The sequence below is a fragment of the Polypterus senegalus genome, chromosome 8 (genome assembly GCF_016835505.1).
Source record: "Polypterus senegalus isolate Bchr_013 chromosome 8, ASM1683550v1, whole genome shotgun sequence".
Taxonomy (NCBI): Eukaryota; Metazoa; Chordata; class Cladistia; order Polypteriformes; family Polypteridae; genus Polypterus; species Polypterus senegalus.
In genome coordinates, this window is record NC_053161.1 from 139685756 (window position 1) to 139709186 (window position 23431).

General features: G+C 38.7%; 1 protein-coding gene across 2 annotated transcripts in view; it reads left to right on the top strand.

Moving 5' to 3' along the window:
* Positions 1-23431, top strand: part of scube1 (signal peptide, CUB domain, EGF-like 1) — a 542580-nt gene that overhangs the window by 360914 nt on the left and 158235 nt on the right. For both annotated transcript variants that reach the window (XM_039761828.1, XM_039761830.1), the window contains one exon: positions 19987-20109. In XM_039761828.1, coding sequence (XP_039617762.1) covers positions 19987-20109 — 123 coding nt within the window. The remainder of the gene's footprint in view (positions 1-19986; positions 20110-23431) is intronic.

Sequence of the window (23431 nt, forward strand, 5' to 3'; positions counted from 1 at the left end):
TTTGGAAGGATAGGCAAAAACAAAAGGTTCATGTAAAACAGAATTTAAATGTGTTTCTTCTTCAGTTCAATGAACATCTGGATTCATCTAGGAAGCATTTGGGACAGAGGCCTTTTAGGAGTGTGTTAATAGTCTTTTTCTGTGTTGTGTGAATGATTCTTTAAAATTAACCCCACAACTATTCAGTCGTCTTCGTAACTAAAAATTTCTTCCCAGTTTGTTTAGTTAAAATTTGGAGCTAGTTTCTTCTTGGATAGACTCGAACACCTCACAACTCCATAATGTGCAAAGTCAGTTAGGAAAATGGAGTATTAAGTTTTCAATTTTCTGTAGCTGCATTTTCAGGTTTGAAGGTTGCAATTGATGGGGCTCCAGTCAATTGAATGGTACACTCACTTGTTTGATTTGGATTTCCCAAATAACCTAAGGAAAATTTCACTGGGATGGGAGGAAACAGTAGAGCATCTGGAGAAACATCTGTGCAGACATGAAGGGGACAGACAGACTCGACACAGATGGTGAATTGACCACGATTTGAAATTTGTCTGCTGGAATGGTGTGACTAACCACATTATCACCATGCACCTCTGTGTAAAGCCAAATTTATTAAATGTACTGTAGATACTGTAAGAGGTAGGACAATGGAAATCTGTTTCAGTTTATAATCTTTAATTGTTACTATGCTTTAACTGTTTGAGGGGGCAGAATGGTTGCAGTGCTGATATTACTGACATTACATAGAGCTCAAACCCTAATGTGCCATTTTGCATCATTTCTCACGCACTAGGGAAGCCTTAAATGTTCAAAATCCACATTTATTTTGCTTGCAAACTTTTAATAGTCTCAGTATATGTGTGTGAGCATTTGTCACCATGTGCTGGAATTTGACCCAGGGTGGACTGACCTACCATCTAAGGTCCATTTCAAGCTGGTAGAACAGACAGCCAATCCTATAACCTTATACATGCAAATGGGTCAGACAATGGAAGGATGAATGGGTTGAGAGAAATGCTTACTTTAATGATAATAATAATAATACATTTTATTTATATAGCACATTTCCTATGCTCAAGGCACTTCACAGAGTTTAAGAAAGAACAGCAGGGTATACAGTATATAGCATTGTACTAAGCCAGATAAATAAATAGAGTAAGATAGTAAATTCAGAGAAAAACCTAACAGACAACATAATTGATGGTCTAGCACACACACGCAGGTTATAAGAGCATCTTGACAGAGAAGTAAACTGACAGAAGGATAATAAAGTCAGGTAGAGCTGAAAGCCTTCCTGAACAGATGAGTTTTGAGTTGCTTTTTAAAAGAATTCAAGACTACAAGAGTATGTGCTCTAAGCATGTATTGGCTATATGCAAAACTTCATTTAATAAATATTTTAAGGTAAATACAACACTATTAATCAAATTCCGTAAAAATCAATATAAAGATGTACCATCCATCATATGCTTCTAAGCAATCAAACGTGAAATTGTAAAATACCACGTCAAGAATCTCCTCAGAGTATATCAACTAAAAATGTATCATGCTGCATATAAGAAAAGAAAAAAGGAAACTATCATTTATGTTTTTAAAGCCAATTATTCCAAAACATATTCCACTTTTGTCAGCTTAGTTTAACTTTTTTTTTAATGTATTCTATATTTGCTTCACCAACATACATACCCTACATTTGGAGGAAATGGATCTTATTTTACATTTATTTAGCCATCCTTGACATTCTACTAACCAAACTGGACACATATACGTATGTCTGTGTTTTGTAAAAGAGTGCAAGCAACAACAACATTAAAGACTTAGGGCTGTAAGGAGAGTCACTTGTTATTTGCCACAGGGAAAAAAGCAAAGATTTGCAGAATATGATTCTCAATTGCTGCTCTGACAAAAACGTTAGTCCCTCTGTGAATGTGATCCGTGAAGTGATTCTTTCATCAGGAGTGCAACATCTTTACATGCCGTTGAAGCGGAGAGGGGTTGACTCAGTGACCAAAAAGCAAAAATTAGTTAAGGTTTATAACTGGTAGGACATGGATACTCCACATAGGGAGGACCCAGAATGCATTAACACAAATATCTAATCAGCCAATCACATGGCAGAAACTCAATGCATTTAGGCATGCAGACATTGTCAAGACGACTTGCTGAAGTTCAAACCGAACACCAGAATGGTGGAGAAAGGTGATTTAAGTGACTTTGAATGTGGTGTGGTTATTGGTGCCAGAGGGGCTGGTCTAAGGATTTCAGAATCTGCTGATCTACTGGGATTTTCATACACAACCATCTCTAGGATTTACAGAGAATGGTCTTATAAAGCTAAAATATCCAATGAGTGGCAGTTCTCAGGATGAAAATGCCTTGTTAATGCCAGAGGTCAGAGGAGAATGGCCAGACTGGTTCAAGCTGACAGAAAAAAACAACAGTAACTGAAATAACCACTCATTACAATGGAGGTATGCAGAAGAGCATCTCTGAATGCACAACATGTCGAACCTTGAAGCAGATGGGCTACAGCAGCAGGAGACCACACCGGGCGCCACTTCTGTCCACTAAGAACAGTCAACTGAGGTTACAATTTGGACAGGCTCACCTAAATTGGACAACAGAAAATTGGAAAAACACTGCCTGGTCTAATGAGTCTCAATCTTGTCTGCGATATTCATATGGTATGGTCAGAATCTGACGTCAAAAACATGAAAGCATGGATCCATCCTACCTTGTATCAACGGTTCATGCTGGTGGTGGTAGTGTAATGGTGTGGGAGATATTTTCTTGGCATCCTTTTGGCCCCTTGGTACAACTTGAGCATCATTTAAATGTCACAACTACCTTAGTGTTGTTACTGATCATGCCCATCCCTTTATGATCGCAGTGTACCCATCTTCTGATAGCTACTTCCAGCAGGATAGCACACCATGTCACAAAGCTCAGATCATCTCAAACTGGTTTCTTGAAAATAACAATGAGTTCACTGTACTCACATGGCCTCGACAGTCAGCAGATCTCAATCCAATAGAGCACCTTTGGGATGTGGTGGAACGGGAGATTCACATCATTGATGTTCAACTGATAATTCTGCGGCAACTATGTGATTGATGCTATCATGTCAATATGGACCAAACTCCCTAAGAAATGTTTCTGGCACCTTATTGAATCGATGCTATAAAGAATTACGGCAGGTCTGAAGACAAAGAGGGGTCCAACCTGGTACTCGCAAGGTGTACCTAATAAAGTAGGTGGTGAGTGTATATATAAATTGATCGTGATTTTTGTACAGTAAGTAGGATTAAAAACAACCACTAATACATTATGAACTTTGACATTTGTTTGTTTGTATATTGCCCTTTAAATATTTTTTGGTTGTAGGTTGTCTCAGCTTAAAAGTTTTTTTTAAAGTTAATTAAGTTTTATATAATACCCTGTAATAACATTATTTACAATGTCATAAGAAAAGGAGAGAGATTCTTTTTCACCTCTCCATACACCCAAAATCATATCAATAAGACACATAAGGAAGGGATCTGCAAATAAGGGAAAGAAAAACACAAACCAAACAGAAGCAAAATAAAACACTCCTACCTCATTTATCCTAACCTCACAGGTGTTAAACTATAACAGACAGAGTGGCTCATCCACATCTTGATTACCATCAAAATACACTCATGGTGACTTCTCATCTTCATCCCCCTTATGTAACCTGCACCTTCTTATCCCACCAGTGAACACTAAACCCATCTCACCTTCCAACTCTAATGTTATAGGTCCCCTGATAACTTGGCTGGCACAAAAAATATTTCTTTATAGTTCTCATGAGTTGTCTTAGGAGCCTAACAAAAGAACCTAACAGTAAAAAAAATCCTAACAGTAACTGCAGGCCTTATATTCAACCATGCAATGTTTTGCTTCGCCCACTGACTTGCATGATTGCCTGCTAATACAATTAGGTTTTAACAAGCACAGTAGACTATAGTGCTGTATAAGGAGGTGAGCAAAATGAAACACAAAAGATGTGACCTAAGGTTTTTGCAGAAAGAACCTAAAAAACTGAAGAACAGCCTTGTACTCCAGTCAGTCAGCATGACATCGTAAGCAACCACTCGTATAGTGTTTCATGATAATGCCCACTGCGTTATATCATAATGTCATATCCATCAAATATTGTATGCGAAAAAATGAGTTAGGAAATAACTGCTCTTAATTGACTGCAGAATCGAATAGTTGGGAATCCCTGATATGTGTTGTGTCACCTGTCTTCTACACCTTTAATGTAAGTTAATATTAATTGTGTCCTAGCTGGTCACACTTACCTCTATACTGTATTCCTGCCCATCAGGGGTACTCATTACATCCCCTGGTAAAGTCCTTACAGTACTGCCATGTTGATTTAACTGGTGAGTTTTCTCAGTCTCATTGGGTATCTCTAAGGTTCTGCTCCGGTCTGTTCCATTGTTACCTCGCTGGCTACATCTTGCTAACAGCGTAGCACATTATACAATTCACTGAGTTCTTGCTTGGCAAAACTATCATGCAGTTGCATGCGGTGTGTAGATTGTATTGAAACTTTAACCCATTACTTCCTTCAGCACTTTTGTGGAAATTATTTCTTACAACATTTCTGCATTAATTGTTTTGACTGACTTGCTCACATTTTCTGTCTCTAGTAATCTTTGTCACTGACAGAAGTGAAGAAAAAGGAATTACCAACATAGGCTACAGTCTCATTCCCTAGTGCCTTCTTTCTCTTTAGACTAGGCAGCAGAATACAGTGGCTTGAGTAAAATGTTTACTGTGAAATTAGGAAGAAAGACATGAAAACATTGCAACTTTTACAAGGCGAGAATTATCAGACAATTTTATGTGACCATTTGTCCATTTTTCACCTCTTACACAATTTTCTGGCAGCACAGATTTCATTAAGACTGGATGTCCTGCCAAAAACATTATAAAAGTCACTCAGTTATCTGAATTAAAATATCAGCTGGAATTTTTTATATGTTCTTTAATAGTCACGTGATCTCCTATTGCTTGAATCTTCTCTTTACGTGATCTCTGTTCTGTTTTCAAGTTCATGGATTTCTCTATTACTGATTATTTAAGTAAATGTGCAAGCTTGTTAATACAGCTTGAACAGTTGTTTAAACATAATGCACATGTACTTTCTATTTCTATTTTACATTTACAAATCTGTTGGCCAAACTGAATTAAATAATTTTCATTAGAAAAAATATGCTTTCCAATATTTATTTAAACCATATAAAATTCTAATTAATTGCTTTCAGATCCGAGTTTTAGATAACATTACAATCAACATTTCTCTAGGTGTTTTTTCTATTTACAAAAATAAAGGTGGAGCACCTCTTCTGTATTGATTTATTTAGTATTTCTTTATTTTAAAACCATAAAAATACCTTTGAACTGCCAATTCTAGGTATATAATCACCATCCTCAGCACACCCTTCAAGGTAAGAGTGATCAGCAGTGAGTGAGACTAATTTGGCCTGTGTTGTTGATCTGAATTGGTAGTACAGTCCTTTATGTTTACCATATGTGATAATAATATAATAAAACTATCAGTGTATCATTTTCACTTTTGACCTCCCTGTTTTCACTATTTTCACTAACTCAAAGTAGATTTCTTCCTATAGGGTTTTTCCATCTACCATAATCCCAAGTAGTGATCTCTTAAGATGTAATGTTCATTTTGTATTTGTGTGGAGGTAGTGTTTGAAATATTTTCTTTTTCCTTGGTTGATTTTGCTTTGAATAAACTGAAAGAGGAAAATCAACAATAAACAGTATACACCAATCAGGCACAACATCAAAACCATGAACATTGATAATCTCGGTATAATGGCACTTGTCAAGGGGTGGGATATATTAGGCAGTAAGTGAACAATCAGTTCATCAGGCCAAATTGTGATGGCTAGACCACAGGTTCAGAGCATCTCGAAAATGGCAAGTTAACACCCACCAAAAAGTGATGTGGTCCAAGGAAGGACAACCAGTGAACTGGTGATGGAGTAATGGACACCCAAGGCTCATTGATGCACATGGAGTTCGAAAGCTAGCCCATCTGGTCCGATCCCACATAAGAGCTCCTTTAAAACAAATTGTTGAAAAAACTTAATGCTGACCATGAGAGAAAGGCACCAAAACACTTATTTTGTATGAGACATATCAGAGTGTCCTTGCTGACCCCCTTCCACCGCAAAAGCACCTACAATGGACATGTCAGCAGCAGAACTGGACCATGGAGCAATAGAATAAGTTGCTGAGTTGGATGAATCATGTTTTATTTTAGATCACGTGGATGGCCAGGGGTGTGTGTGCCATTTACCGTGGAAAAAGATGCACTGTGAAAAGAAGACAAGTCGAGGAAGGAAGGCAGTGTGATGCTCTGGATATTGTTTTGTATTGATAGGAAAACTTGTTCCTGGCATTCATGTGTGTGTTACTTTGATACATACCACCTACCTAAATAATAATAATAATTCTTTACATTTATATAGCATTTTTCTCATTACTCAAAGTGCTTCATTGAGTAGGGATCCACTTCAGCTGCCACTAATGTGTAGCATCCACGTGATCCACTAGATGCAACAGCATCTAATTTTTTACCAGTATGCTCATCACACATTAGCTGTTAGGCGGTAAAGGGATGAGAAATAGTTATTCCCTTAGAGGATGATTAGGGGGCCAGAATGACTAGGCTGTGGTTGGCCATTTAGCCTAGACATTGGGATGTACCCTGCTTTTTATGAGCGATGCCCATGGATCATTTATGTCTTATTCGAAGGATGAGACCATTTTTACAGCATAGCATCCCCATCACTGCACTAGGGCATTGGGAGCCACATTCAGACCAGAGGGTAAACACTCCCTGGTGGCTTCACCAACACCTCTTCCAGCAAGCAACCCAAACTTTTCCTAGATACTCTCCCACCCAAGTACTGGCCAGGCCCGAACATACTTAGCTTCAGGTGAATGTCCTGATCTGAAGTGCAAGTGGTAACTGTATTCCCTTATTTTGTTTGCCTCTCTCAGCCACACTGCAAAAATGATTCTGGAATTATTTGAGGAACATGCAAAGAGTTCAATGTGCTGACTTGGCTTCCAAATTTCCCAGATCTCGATTCAATCGAGCATCTGTGGGATGTATTGCTTAAACATGTCTGATTCATGGATGTCCCAACCTCACATCTTACAGGACTTAAAGGATCTGCTGCTAATGTCTTGGTGCCAGATACCACAGGATACTTTCAGAGGTCTTGAGGAGTCCATGCCTGAATTTAGCCAAGTGGTTTTAATGTTGTGGCTGATGGCATATTATACATCAGGATATCTCATAAGAGGTGCTTCAACGTAAGTCCACATTCTTTGCATTAAGAAAAATACATTTTTAATTGGACACCTTGTTTACTCTGCTGTTTTATGAGGGCAATGTCAAGAGGCAATTGTAGATTGCACAGCATTCAGTGGAATGTGGATATGAATTCTAAATTTTTTGTTTAATCTATCTTCAGTCCTAGATCTGAAGCTACTGCAACATGACTTGAAGATATAAGAGTGACTTCAATAAATACTGATTAATAATTTGACCTACTAACTGGGAGTCATTACTCACACATTCATTTATACATGAATGTTGAAGGTTACCATTTTATGAACTACTAATATCATAAGGAAAAGATTGACATTAACATTAACAGAATTAAATAAGAGATGTTTCCCATTCCTTTTCCCAGTCAGGGAAAAAAACTAAAAGATGGACTGGGGTAAGCTGCCTACCAGAAGCAGTTCATCCCCCAGTATAACAGACAGCAGTGCTTCTCTGGCATTGCTCCAGTTTGGACACCCAGAGGGCTGCATGAAGGTAACCCTGTTGGGGCCCTTGGGAGCTTTCATAAGGCACTGCCGGGGGAAGACCTCAATGTTCTGTGTCTCAGCATGCAATGCTGTGTCACTGAAAGTACTCCCAGATCTAGTATAAAAGAAGCCACCTCACCTCAATCTGGGAGTCGGAATCAGAAGGAAGAAGACAGGCTTGCCTGGAGGAGTGAAGGAAGGAGTGATGAAAAGAAAGGAATGGAAAGGAAATGAAAAGAGGTTAGGAGCACACACTGAAACAGTGCATTGCTGCACCCACCACAAACCAACTCAGGATCCATATTAGGACCCGAGTGCAGCCATGCAATGGGTGATACCTCACCACCACACTAGTTCAGATGGAGTGGAAAAAGGAAAGAAATAATTGGAATTGTCTTGATTGGGATAAAGCCTCTATGAAGTTATTTTGTTAGATACAATTCAGTTCATTTGAACCTGGGACTGCTGGGTGTAATTGCATCTGAGGTATGGGGCTCAGTTATATCCACTGGAGGCAACACAAGGCAAAGGTTAACATTAACTATTCTTTTTAAAATTGCTAGGGTTGGTTTCAAAGATTTGGCTCAAAGACTAAGCAACCGCCACTACTTACACACCTCCCTTTATTCTACTGATAATGAGTTATGGTATCCCCTCCACAACTAGTTCCTGCTTTGCTTCTGGAATTGGGCCCAACTCCTTGTAGCCATGTTCCAGAAAGTGCTGAAATCAAAAATGGGGGATGTACTTAAAACATGTTAAAACTAAAGCTGTGGTTTCTGAATTAAGTTTTTTTTTTGTTGAAATTATGTTGCTTAGCCTAGAGTAATTTATAGTATTGTACAGCCAAACACACAGAAGAACAGCTGTAAAATGCCATTAGATCATTTTAAAAGGCTTGAAAATCTGTGTTAAGTGAGTGGCTGTGTGGCAGTGTGCTCAGGGGGCTGACACAGCTGTGACTTCCTGAGGCGATCGGTTTTTAATATTGGTGGCACTGCTGTATGTTTCTAATGCCCTCATTGTATTTTAGGCTGAGCATTTATATATTAGATATTATTCATATTTTAATTATTTTATTATTTTCAAATACAAATCACCAAGCCCCAAACCATGGACACAACAAACACAAATACAGTCATAGGTTCAAAACAGAGAATTTATTCCTTCTCTTGTTTCTCAGTACACCTCCCTCCAGTGAATGCTGCCTTCTTTACTCCCATCTCTGACTCATTTGGAGGAGGCTACCTTTTATTTTGGACCCAGAACTACTTCCAGTGACAGGGCGTAGGCCAATGGGAGCACTTCCAAGTCAAATGAAAGCCCTGAAAAACAGCGATTACTAATCCCTGTTGCACCCCCTGGCAGCTCCCTCGAGACCCACTTGGGGACTGACTCATGCTAATACAACTCCCATCATGCCCTGTAGGTGTCCACATGGCTACCAAGGTCCTGGAATGCTGCAGTGTATCAGACAGGGGATTAACATATTTTGAAATAGGAGCATTCTCCCACTGCTGCTTTGTTTGTCCTCCCATCCTGGTCCCATATCCATCCTGGACAAGATGCTAGTCCATCACTCTTCTTCCATCGTGGCTTTCCTTTTCTTTTGGGCAGGATGCCAGAAAATTCTGCCTGGCACTTACACTGTTGAGTCTAAATGGGCTCCTGTGATTATGTGTGCTTAAGAGTGGTCCCTGCGAATAACTGAGGCTTTGTCCAGGGCTGCTTCCTACTTGTACTCACTGCTGCTTAGATAGGCTCCAGCACAGTGCAAACCTGAATTAGATTAAGCAGCTATGAAAATGACATAAAATGACAATTTTCATCTCTTTCATGTTAATCATCATACTCCCATTTCTTTTTTAAAATTTGAATTAGTTTTCAGCTTCTTTGTTCACTTTAAAATAATAATAATTCCTTACATTTATATATAGTGCCTTTCTCACTACTCAAACTGCTGTACATGGCAAGTTTGGAGTAACTTCAACCACAACTAATGTGTAGCATCCTCCTGGATGATGCGACAGCAGTCATTTTGCGTCAGTATCCTCACCACACATTAGCTGTTAGGTCGTGAACGGGTGAGAGAGAGAGAGAGAGAAAGATAGACAGTTAGAATAATAGGATGTTTGGGGGCCAGAATGACCACGCCATGGAGGACAATTTAGCCAGGACATTGGGATACACCCTACTCTTTACGAAGGATGTACAGGGATGTTTTATGACCACAGAAAATCTGGACATTGGTTTTACATCTAATCCGAAGGATCACACCATTCTTACAGCACGGTGTCCCCATTACTGCACTTTGGCATTGGGATCCACATTCAGATTACAGGGTAAGTGCCCCCTGCTGGCCCTGCCAATACCTTTAAAAAATTAGAACATTACAAGATTAGAACAATCTAGATGAGAACAGGCCGTTCAGCCCAACAAAGCTCACCAGTCCTATACACTTAAATCTAAAAAAACATCAAGTTGAGTTTTGAAAGTTCCTAAAGCGTTACTGTCTACCACACTACTTGGTAGCTTATTCCAAGTGTCTATAGTTCTCTGTGTTAAGAAAAACTTCTTAATGTTTGTGTGAAATTTACCCTTAATAAGATTCCAACTGTGTCCACGTGTTCTTGATGAACTCATTTTAAAATAACAGTTTTGATCCATTAATACCCTTCATAATTTTAAATACTTCAATCATGTCACCTCTTACTCTTCTTTTGCTTAAACTGTAAAGGCTCAGCTCTTTTAATCTTTCTTTATAATTCAACGCCTTTAGCCAGGAATCAGCCTAGTCGCTCTTCTCTGGACCTTTTCTAGCGCTGCTATGTCCTTTTTGTAGCCTGGAGACCAAAACTGCACACCTTACTCAAGATGAGGCCTCACCAGTGTGTTATAAAGCTTGAGGATAACCTCCTTGGACTTGTACTCCACACATCTCAATATATAACCTAAGATTCTGCAAACCAAGCCTTTTCCTGTTTTTTCTCAAGTACTGCCTGATCACGCTTAGCTTCTGAGGGATTACCTTCTCTGAAGTATCTATTGTATGGCTGAAGTATTAAAAATAGTAATATTTGTGTTACTCAATGACAGAAGAAATGCAGTATAATACAATGGGTTTGAAATTTAAGGGTTGGGGCAGTGCATTGTATATTGCATTGTAGTTGAAGATTGGGTAATGATTTAGTTGAGACATTGTTAAGGATCACAGAGCTTTGATTTTCTTTATTCTGAGCTATTGCAATGTCAAGCACTATGTGCTATAAACATGCACCATCTGGGCATAGAAACAAGTTTCTCTCACAACCTGATTGAATATCTCTGCCATTGTTCGATACTTTCTCATTCTTTGTCCGGTTCTCTAATTTATTGCTACAAATCAAATATCACACCTAAGTGAAAACATCTGTTTTGGGCTAGTAGATAGATGCAGAAAAAATGTCTGGAGTCACACAATATCCTAATATGGTGCCCTCCATTTATCTTCATACTCTATTTAGATGTGGTTCGGTATCTTTTACAGTATGACTCTATATTATATTTCAATTATATTTATTGTATTTCTTATTATATTATATTTTTTTTATCTTGGTTCCTATGTCTCTTGTACTACACAGGATAGTATTCTGTCCTTGGAAATAGTGTGTCTTTTAGCATTATTGTTTAAAACAGTTAAACACAGCATATCCAAAGATATTAAGAAAAACATACATACATACATAAATCAATCAATCAATCAATCAACCCATTATTAAGAAATTAAAAGGAGGAGCCCCTGTTAAGAATATGATTAACACTAGAAATACCAACGCTTACGAGAAAACTCGTAAATCTGGCCCACCTTAAATCTACTCGCACGTCACCATTCAGTGTCTTTTGTCTTGTAAATGTGTAGATAATCCTAAGCAGCAGGCAGCCTGCTATACCCTGACCCCCACTGCCAGAGAAGCTGCAAAAACCTCTCCCAACTGAAGCCTTGTTTATCAGGGAGTCAGATGCCTAAGCTAAAAAAAAAATCATTATTCGGAACACATGCATTTCACGTGTGTTCCATGTCTACAAAGATCTATGCAAGTGTAGGATGACAGGAAATGTATTTACCTAAAAGACCAACTTTTTCCATGTTTTAGTACTAACGACAAAATGTAGACATGAAATGTATAATGTGTGAAGACTGAAGTCCAAATATCAAATAAGCACGTTCACAAAAGATACAAGTATAACACAACAAATGCGCCTCAAACACACACAAGACTATAAACGTGAAAAACAATATTATTGTACAATACAATAGTATTGCTTGTTCTCCCAACTTCTTAGGTAGTACAGCGATTAGAGCTGCTTACTCCTATTCAGAAGGTCCTGGGTTTGAGTCTTAATATGTCCCAAAATAAACGTTTTGTGTAGTGAGCTGCTCTTATTGTTACTACTATACAATAAAAGAGTACATTTGATTTGAGTCTGTAACAGACTCACCAGGTTTTATTTGAATGCTGTAGTGCTGGGAACGTGCAAATTCTAATTTATTATCATGTTTACAAAACAGGATTCTTAATTGCATGTCTCTGTACACTACAACAAAATGTAAATGAAACCTCAGATTATGTTCAAAATAGACAAAAGGATTAAAAAAGTGAGTGAAGCACATTTGAGCCTTATGCCTTATAACCCATGGATATAAAATGTAATGGTGTGAATCCAAATGGGACTGTTTGTGTTGCCAAGGCTGCCAATGCTGTGTATGTTTTGAACAGAAGGAAGATGAGTTAAGAGTAATATTCTGAACAATTTCATCACCCTCTGTTGTGCAGCCAGTGTTAATAAATTACAGTTTGCTCTTATAGGATTTGGTGTGCACAAATCCAGACATGCGGGCATTCCTCAGACATCTGAGGGAGAAAAGGTGTCAGTGAACCTTATTGACAATAGCTGATAGGTGCTTTTGTCCTGTCCTGTTGACCTTCTCTACATCATCCTTTTTTATGTAGGTTGGAGTACATTATGTCTTTTTCATGAAGTCGATGATCAAGCTTCTTTTGTTTTGCTAACATTAATGGATAGAATGTTTGAACTTTTTTTCATGCTAGACCTTCTTTCATGCCGAAGAGAAACTGCCCCATAGCATGGTGTTGCCAACACTATGTGTTAAAGGGCATATGTTCTTTAGTTGATGGGCTGTATTGACTTACTGACAAAAATGTAGCTGCTCTGCTGCGTCTGGTAAACCAAGGATAAAGTAATTGTTTGTCCTCTGCAGGATCAGGATTTTCAAAAAATTAACACTGGGCTTTAAGCTTCTCTTCCTCATACTCTCCTGGTCTGCCACTGGTGTTCTCCTAATATGAAGCTAAAGCAGGATTATTGCCTGACTCCTAACACCTCCTATTTTGAATGAAGGTTTGAGACTGTACCTGCCTTCTCTATACAGTATTAAAGTACCTGTGTTTTCCTATAAAACCGGGACTCAACTTCCACTCTCTCGTGCAACTCTGTGACCCAAGCTTGATGAAGTACACAATCCATACATGACACAACTACCCACGTGGACAGTCGGTGGAGCACTGACTCAGAATTCAGCTATACCTGTATGACGTCACACCTATGCTGTCACCAAGCCTTGCAGAAACTGCCTGAGACTGGAAATCTCTAAACAGGCTGTCACTTTCTTTTGGTCTAACAAGAAAGACTACCTATTTCAAGGTTCCCAATGCTTAGAAAAGGTATAGGCATGGTAATAAGTATTTTTGCTTTGTATTACTATCTTCAGTGTCCATTTTTGGTTGAGAAAACATTCATTATACTGAAATTTACATTTTGTTGACATGAAATCTGTCACACATGATGTTGTATGAATGCTTGTCCGGGCCAACAAAAAGTATTCGTTATTTTGAAAATTTTGTTACTTTGGTTTTCACTATAACGCGATTTGACCTATATCTTGATTTGATTAAAATGAAAGATATTTTCCTGTATGATTGGTGTAGAATGAATGTGTCCTCTTGGAAAATGTACTGTGAAAGGTGAAAGATGTAATTTTGTTGTGACAGTGGCTTCTATCTAGCCACCCTACACCACAACTCAGAATTGTGGAGAATTTCTAAAATAGTTATAGAGAGCACTGATTGGAAATTTATTCTCATAATTTCCAATCATGCAATCAGTCATTCAGCTTATTTAAATTGAGAAAAGCAGGCACTTTGCTGTGTGGTATTATCGTGTGTCCCACACTGAACATGGACCATAGGAAGTAAAGGAGAGAGTTGCCTGAAAAGATCAGAAAGATCATTATAGATAAATGTGTTAAAGGAAAATGCTAGAAGACAAAATCCAACGCAGCTTGATGTTCCTGTGACAACAGTTGAAATGTTTTAAGAAGTTTAAGCTACTGTACATTGGTCTGTTGGAAACCTTCCTGGATGAGGCCACAAGAGGAAAATCAACCCCAGAATGGGCAGAAGGATAGTGAGAATGGTAGACAACAAGCCAAGGACAACTTCCAAAGAGGTATAAGCTGAAGTCCAAAGTCAATGCCCATCAGTGTCTGATCACGCCATCTACCTGCTTTTTAATGACAGTGGACTCAAAGGAAGAAGACACAGGAGGACTCCACTATTGAAAGAAAAACGTAAAAAAGTCAGATTTCACAGAAGTCACATTTGCTAAAATACATATTGACAGCCACAATGCTTCTGGGAGAATGTCCTTTGAATGGATGAGAGAAACCTGGAGTTATTTGGCAAGTTATATTAGCACTACATCCGCAGATGAAAAAAAATTTCAAAGAAAAGAACACCATACCTATCATGAAAAACGTAGGAGGCTCGATTATTTTTTGGAGCTTCTTTGTTGTGTCTGGCATAGGGTGCCATGAGTCTGTGCAGGGAACAATTTAATCTCAAGAATATGAAGACATTATGGAGTGAAATGTACTGCTCAGTGTCTGAAAGCTCAGTTTCAGTCATAGGTCATGGATCCTCAAACAGGATAATAACCCAAAACACACAACTAAAAGTACCCAAGAATGACTAAATACAAAACATGGGACTATTCTGAAGTGGCCTTCTATGGGCCTTGCATTGAATCCTATCAAACATCTACGGAAAGAACTGGAACATGCAGTATGAAGAAGAGACCCTTCAAACCTGACACAGCAAGAGCGGTTTGCTCAGGAAGAGTGTGACAGACCTCCTTTTAACAGGTGCAGAAGTCTCATTGAGAACTACAGGTTGAGCAACAAAATATTATGTTAAGGCTCCCATCATTTTTGTGCCCATGCCATTTTCATTTGTTTTATTATTTGAAATATTCTTTTGAATCAAAACTCTAAAGCAAAGTCTGGCCTTTGTTAAATATGGAATAAACAATAATGGGTGGCAATTATGCTTGTCAGTTATTTCAGAGGCAATTATGGGTTCTTCTTTTGGGATACCAGCAAATTTGTCCATGTCTGTATATTATTTGGAATGTGATTGGATGAATCTGAATAGTTTAACCAATGCTCATTACAAAGGGCATAAAGTCAGTCAGTGTATGTGTTTCTTAAAATGTGCCTGTATTGTGGCAGGAGTGGTGAGTGGCATTGGTGGGGAGTGATTACATGAGCTGACATTTGGTTGATTCCCATCTCGGGTGGCTTCTGTGTGGCTTTTCATATTCTTCCTGTGCTAACCTTGGGTTTCTCTTCCAGAATCCTAAGGTGTTCACGTAACTTGACAGGTGAGACTAAATAGGCCCTGTATAAATGAATGTGGTCACTCATGCAAATGTGCTCTGAGATAGACTGGCATTATATTCATGACTGGCTCCTACTTTTCCATAGGTTAAAGTTTTGTATTGTATTTAAAAAAATAGTTCAAGGTTTGGCATGGTGGTGCAGTGGTAGCACTGCTGTCTCTCAGTAGGGAGAGCAGGTTTCACATTCCAGATCCTCCCTGCATGGAGTTTGCATGTTCTCCCCTTTTCTTTATGTGTTTCTTCCCCCAGTCCTAAGACATACAGTTGAATTGGCGATCCTATATTGTGTGTGTGGATGCATGTGCGTGTTCACCCTGCAATGAACTGGCGTCCTGTCTGAGGTTTATTCCTGCCTTGTGACCCATGCTACCTGGGAATAAGCATGTTAAAAAATGACTGACTGACGAACTAGTGTGGAAGTAGAACTGATAAATATAAGCAGCAAATATTGACAGAAATGTGACAAAATGGATATTTGTCTTTAGGGAAATATTTAAGTCTGGGTTTTTTTTTAATCGGAGTATATTGCTCTCAAGAGCAATTAAACAATTCATTAAAGCATTTGATCGGCCGTAATGTGATCATGCACACGCCGTTCTTGGGGATCGATTTTCTGTTTATAAAAAAAGACCAGCCGCAACTACTGCCCTATAGAAATTTTACTTTGCAACCCCTGAACTAAAAAAATAGACTACCAGTAACAAGTCTGTTAAAATGATTCTTGTGAGATATTTATTTTAGACAGCGGCAGAGAGAATGATTATCTCTCTCATTTAGTATATTTTCATCCAGCTGTGAAAAAATAAAATAGAGCTTGTCTAAAGGCAAACTCAGAACACTTGCATAAAATGATGGAATATAATGAGAAAAAAATTTGTGTCACCGTACTTTGATGTGAATACCACAAAGTGTGAAGACAGTTAACACATTTTAGAATGAATAAGACTTATGGAAAACTGCTGCCTGAGAGCCCACCTGTAAAAACATCAAGGCATCCAACAGAATGCATTTCAGGCCGTATTTCAAGTCAAGATTTATACAAAATCAACACATGCTCATATCCCGAATTCTTTAAAAAAAGAAAAACAACTTTTTAAAGCCATAATATGATTATGCGATTTTTCTCTTGTGCTTCTAAAATTAACTGTTTCTTCTCTATTTATCAAACCCTTTTATAACCTGAGCAGGTTTATCTTTAATTATGCTGTTTTCATAATAGGGCTCATTGTGATTTTGCTGCAAGCCTTGTATAAGTGATGAAAAATGAGACACAAGTTGTTTTAGCACAGAAAGTAAATTTTAAGTCTTCCCTTTGTCTAACATGCACAATCTGCACAAACAGGGGAATATGCAAACACCGTAAAGACAGTGACATTATTGGGAATGAGCCCAATTATATTTGAGGCACTAAAAACTATTGGATCATTCATCCATGCTTCCTTCTTCCTACTACTGCACCCTGCCGATCCAATTCAGGTGCCGAAACCCATTACAGATGTCTTGGTGAGTGTGCAAAAGCTAAAGTTGTGCAGAAATGTGCTCTGCACTCTACTGCCACTTCATCCAGACATCATGAAAGCAGATTTCTGTGATTCTGAACTAGATTAAAAAATGAATAAATGCTATAATTGTGAAGAAACAACTTTGACTTGAAAAATGAAAATTTAATTGAAATGGGACACTTTCCAAGTAGTAAGGCTGTGTTTCTATGTGGTTTTAGTAAGGATATGTCTGATGTAAACTGAATTGATAAAAGTTACATGTTATTGAATGAATGGTGCCATCACAAAATCATCACAGAGAGGAAATTAAAGAATATAAGGAAATATATGGGAACAATGATTCACTGAAAATGCAGGATTTATTCTACAAATTTTGATCAAGATCAGATGTTACAGATAGGATCCAAAAGTCAAATATTCCTTCTCCCACTATATTGTGATAAGGTATAATTTGAAGTAAGATTTACATAAACTTAACGTACACAGAACATCAACAATGTATACTTTATAGCCTAGGGATTATGAAAGTATGAACACTGTGGAGTTTTAATTCAGACGTTTGTATAGCTTAAAAGTACACAAACTCGACAACTCTTACCATGTCAACTAGAATGGAGAGTGACAAGTCCACCTCTGACCATCAGTGTGGACTGTCCATAATTAAAGACCAAACAAGGAGAACTAAGGGAGCTTCACTCAGAGAAAGCTGTGGGACCAGATGGGGTCAGTCCTTGAGTTCTTAAGGCCTGTGCTGAACAACCTTTTGGTGCCCCCGACACCTGTTCAGTCTGTCCTTAAGGGTCCAGAAAGTACCACTGCTGTAGAAAACATTCTTCATTGTTCCTGTTCCAAAGAAGGCTGGCGCCTCTTCACCTAATGATTACAGATCAGAGGCTCTTACGTCTCACATCACAAAGATCTTTGAGAAGCTGGTCAACCACCTGGACCCACTGCACTGTAAGGATTATTTTTTTATTTCCCCAGTGCCTTCAGTACCATCCAACCATCCCTGTTAAGGCGTAAACTCAGAGATATGCAGGTGGATGAGCCTATGGTGTCCTGGATAATGGACTACCTGTGAAGCAGACAGCAGTTTGTGAGACTCAAGGACTGTGTTTCTAATATGGAGGTGATCAACACTGGAGCACCACAAGGAACAGTCCACCAAGTGATGTCACTGGCAGAAATTCTCTGGTGTTTCTGTACTTATGGGGTGTATTAATAAAGGGGATGAGACAGAGTGTAGGAGCCAGATGGAGAACTTTGTTTCTTGGTGCTGCATCTTAGCATCAGCAAAACCAAGGAACTGGTTATTGACTTTCACCGTACCAAAGAGCCTCTATGTCCAGTCACAATTCAAGGAGTGTATGCATAGGTTGTTCACTTCTACAAGTACTTGGGGATCCACATCAATGACAGGTTGGACTGCTCTAGTCATACAAAGGAACTTTAAAGAAAGGGCAGAGCAGATTCTTTTCCTTTTAAAGTGGAAAAGGGATATCCCACACATCTTCTACAACTCTCTGATGGCCACTGCAGTGTTCAATGCTGTGGTTTGCTCTGCTGGCAACATCACTTCAAGAGAGGCCCACCAAATCAGAAAGCTAATTAAAATGGCAGATTTAGTTATAGGATACACTCTGTACCCCCTGTAGGTCTTAGTATCAAGAGAATTACAACAAAACTGAGTGATATTATGAACAATGCTGCACATCCTCTTTCTGACACACTTGCTGAGGACTTTCAGACAACAAATTATTCTGCAGAAGTGTGTAAAAAAATGTTACCGGGGGCTCTTTCATACCAACAGCAATATGCCTGCATAATGCCTTGCTGTGAATGTGACCGCAATTTGTTTTTTTTTTAATTTTGTTCCTTTTTCAAACCAAAGTGTGTGTGTATATCTATCTATCTATCTATCTATCTATCTATCTATCTATCTATCTATCTATCTATCTATCTATCTATCTATCTATCTATCTATCTATCTATCTATCTATCTATCTATCTAAAGAACTTCTGTATAAAGACAAATTTCCCCTTGAGGACAAATATAGTTTTATCTATCTATGCACAGTATTTAGTGACAATGTTTATGTAGACTACAACTAAATTAAACCATGCAAAGTATACTGATGGAGTATCAAAGAGTATGTACAGTAGTTATTGCACCTCAACTGTGAAGAGCAAAGAAACTGGATGTTATGTCATTTCAGCGTAAGTAGATAATCAAGGAACACAAACTTTGAAGAGTAAAGAATATGCACCTTATGAAGGTTAAATTATGGTACAAAGAATAGAAGTACAGATATATCTGAAATATAATTTAATGTATATATAGTATTTCAAATGTATGTATAGTCTATGTGTGTAGAAAGCCTGAACAATATAAAAAAAATACCATAATTAAAAATGTACATACATGCAAAAGCCCAGCAATGTCCTGTTGTCCTATGTAAGGTGGTTTCTTACCTTACACCTATGTTGCTGAAATAGGGTCCTGATCCCTATGACCCCCATGTGGAAAAAGCAGGGTATTGTCAATAAGTCTTTTAGTTAAAAATTAAACACACATAACACTTAAGTTTATTGATTCATGAAGGGAACAATAGGATTTATTTCAAGGTATTCTTCACTGAACATTTTTATTTCTCACTCATAACTTAAGCAAGCTGCAGAAGCCCATCTATCATTATGGCATAATTTGTATTTCAAGGACTGCACAACATGCAGAATTTTTAACAATTTGTACAAAATAAATGCATGAATCAATTTTACAGCGCAAGTGATTTTTTTGTTGTTTTGTTGAGAGTTATCTGTATTTTTAATTCTTCTGCTTGTCAAATCAATATCTCATTTCTTTTGACAGATATTGACGAGTGTCTCGTAAACAATGGCAGTTGTGATCACTTCTGCAGGAACACCGTTGGCAGTTTTGAATGTAGCTGTCAGAAGGGCTACAAGCTTTTAACGGACGAGAGAAGCTGTCAAGGTGAGTCAGCACGGGAAGACTGCTCTTGTGGGGGTGGGCCTGCCAGTCTAGCTCGCTGTTTCATGTATTGTTGTTCACTGATGTAAGAGAGCACATCCCTTCTCACTATTATGGGTTGATTAACATCAGTCAAGTATCAGGTCATCTATTTGTGAGCTTGGCAGACTCACATTAAAAATTCACAATCACTGCGCTAAAACTTTCCTGTGACAAAAAGATTAGCATTCTTTGACTTTTGTCTCTTGTCACTTATCTACACATTTTTGTTCAATATCTGAAGTGTCATGCACTGAATGCAAACAAAATGTAGGCATATCCATCACTGCAACAACAGAAAATACCTAAAATGTCTCAAAATTTGTACAAGAGGTCAGATGTTTAAAAAAATAACAATAAAAGTAACACAGGCTTATTTGATTGTGAGTTATCATCCATCCATCTTTATCCTTGATAAAGGCCCTGTTACTGGACATCAAGTAACAAATTAAACTAACATACATACAGTAACTGTGCAATATGAGCCCCTGACAACATGGATAGAGCATGCAAGCCAAACGCAAACAGTAGCCCATGGTTTCGGAGTCATGAGGTGGTCCTATAAACTGCTCTGCCATAGTATTATATAGCAGAGTTTTAGTTGATTTTTGTTCAGGTGATATGGTAATTAGGGCGGAGTGGTGGCTCTGAGGCTAAGGATCTGCGCTGGTATCCTGAAGGTTGCTGGTTCAAATCCCCATCACTGCCAAAAGAGCTCCTACTCTGCTGGGCCCTTGAGCAAGGCCCTTAACCTGCAATTGCTCCAGGGATGCTGTATAATGGCTGACCCTGCACTATGACCACAAGGGGTATGTGAAAGAAATTGTATAAGGTGCAGTAAAGAACAAAAAATAAATCTATCTATCTATCTAAATAAATAAGCAGTGTTTACTATACCATCTATCCCACTTATTCTGGGCATAGTCATTGGGCAGCTGGAGCCTATACCACTAATCTACACCAGCTCATCACAGGACGAACACACTCGCAGTCACACATACATACACACACATACTGGCCAATTTACCGATGCCAATTCACCCAACTTGCATTTCTTTGGACTGTGGGAGAAACCCAGAGCACCTGGAGGAATCCCATTCAGACAAAAGAGGAATATGCAGACTCCATGCATGGGCCATAGGGGACACAAATTCTGGTCTACTTGCAGCTCTACTACTGTACCACTGTGCTGTCCATGTTTATCTTACCACCAAAAGATAAAGTGATTTTCACAATGCAACGTTCATATTACATGAGCTCGGATTTCCAAATCCTGTGGTCACCAAGACATATCACTTTCTGATTGCTCTGGCACCACTGCACCCCAACACCTGAAATCCACCTAAATGGTGAAACGTCTTTGTCATGTGTCTTTGACACATTTAGATCATAGTATAAAAGTCCCATGCTTGCTTTGCCAACACCTTTTCCAGAATAATTTCTGGCATTTTATAATGTCGGTCATATAAATCGAATGCAGAAAACTCACGCTATTGGTCCAAGAGATTATTGTATGCTAACACCCACGGCGCACACTGGCTTTTTCATCTATGTGGGTGTGGCAATGCACTATATCAGTACATGCTCCTAACCTCTCTCTCTCTATTTTGCCTACATGACCACACAGTAATACCAAACTATTCCAAAGCAACATTTGTTCTGATTTATGTTTTTTGTATCTCACACCCCCATACACCTTTATTGTAAGAGCATCCCTTATCTACGATAGAGCGTTCGATCAGAAGAAAATATGAAGCTGGTTTTTAATTAAACGTCGTTGAAGTAGCGAAAGAAATTGGTAACTGCGCTGCTGCAACAAAATTCAATGTGTCTGAAAAACTGATGCGAGATTAGAGGAGGCAAGAAGATGTAAAAAAAAAATGTAAGTGTCGCATTTTTGAATGGGCGTATAAGTCGGGGTCTGATTTTATGATCGTTTTTTTACGTTTAAAGACCCAACTTATACGTGAGTATATACGGTAATAATCTTTCTGCATTGACATATTAGACTACTTCTGCATGACAACTGTTTCAATAATGAGTATCTGATTGACGGTGAGTTTGATCTCTACATGTAATTCATGATCAGCCTTTCCTCTCTTCAATGACCCTCCTGCCTCTGGCAGCTTATTTTGGCTAAGAGGTTGAATGCTTTTATTTATTTTTGTTTTTTCTTTCTTCTTCTTCTTCTTAGCGTTGTCTTGTGGGTGCAGGATCCTCTTTTTGGATTGCAGTATGCAATTCCGTGTGATCAAGAGCAGGCTTGGGTGTAGTTGGCCATCCTCATTGGTGTTGGCCATCAACTGTGAAGTGATAGGCGATGTCAGCAACGGTTCCCGGGGCTGTCCATAGGATGTGTCCATACTACTGAAATCGCCTTTGTTGCATTTTCTTCACAATTGGTGCAACCTCTGCAAATTGTATCACTGTGGTATCGGTCTAGGAGAATCTCATGGAGCATGTGCATCTCCATAGCATGGAGGCGACACTGAGTGCTCTTGGTGGCTGGCCAGCATTCAGCTCCATACAGTGCAACCGGACGGACTACTGTCCGGTATACACTTGACCTGAAGCTGACCAGTAAGCGTTTGTCACATATCACATACAAGGGTGATTTCTTTCTATCACATCCAGGCCACTCGTCCCTGCACTTAATCATTGATATTATCCGTTGATACAGAATGTTTATTATTCCTAAAAATCAGTCAGTCATTTCAGTCATTGTCCATCCATCCGTCCATTTTCCAACCTGTTGAACACGAACACAGGGTCACAGGGGTCTGCTGGAGCCAACCCCAGCCAACACAGGGCACAAGGCAGGAACAAACCCTAGGCAGGGTGCCAGCCCATCGCAGGGCACACACACAAACACACACACTAGGGACAATTTAGGATCACCAGTGCACCTAACATGCATGTCTTCGGACTGTGGGAGGAAACCCACGCAGACACGGGGAGAACATGCAAACTCCATGCAGGGAGGACCAGGGAGGCTAACCCAGGCCTTTTTACTGCGAGGTAGCATCACTACCACTGCGTCACTTGCCGCCTTTAATCCTAAAAGTTGTAATTTTAAGTTCAAATTTGTTTGTAATTTATATATTATTGGTTGAATTATTGGTTGAATTATCATTAAAAGTGAAAAAGCAGCAACAATCTATTTTATATAACCCAAAAATCACACAAAGAATGCCTCAATGGACTTTATCAATTAGCTTTATGAATTAAAGCTCTTGTGTAAATAAAAAGGGTACACAGTTTTCATGCACTGTGTGCATACATCTAT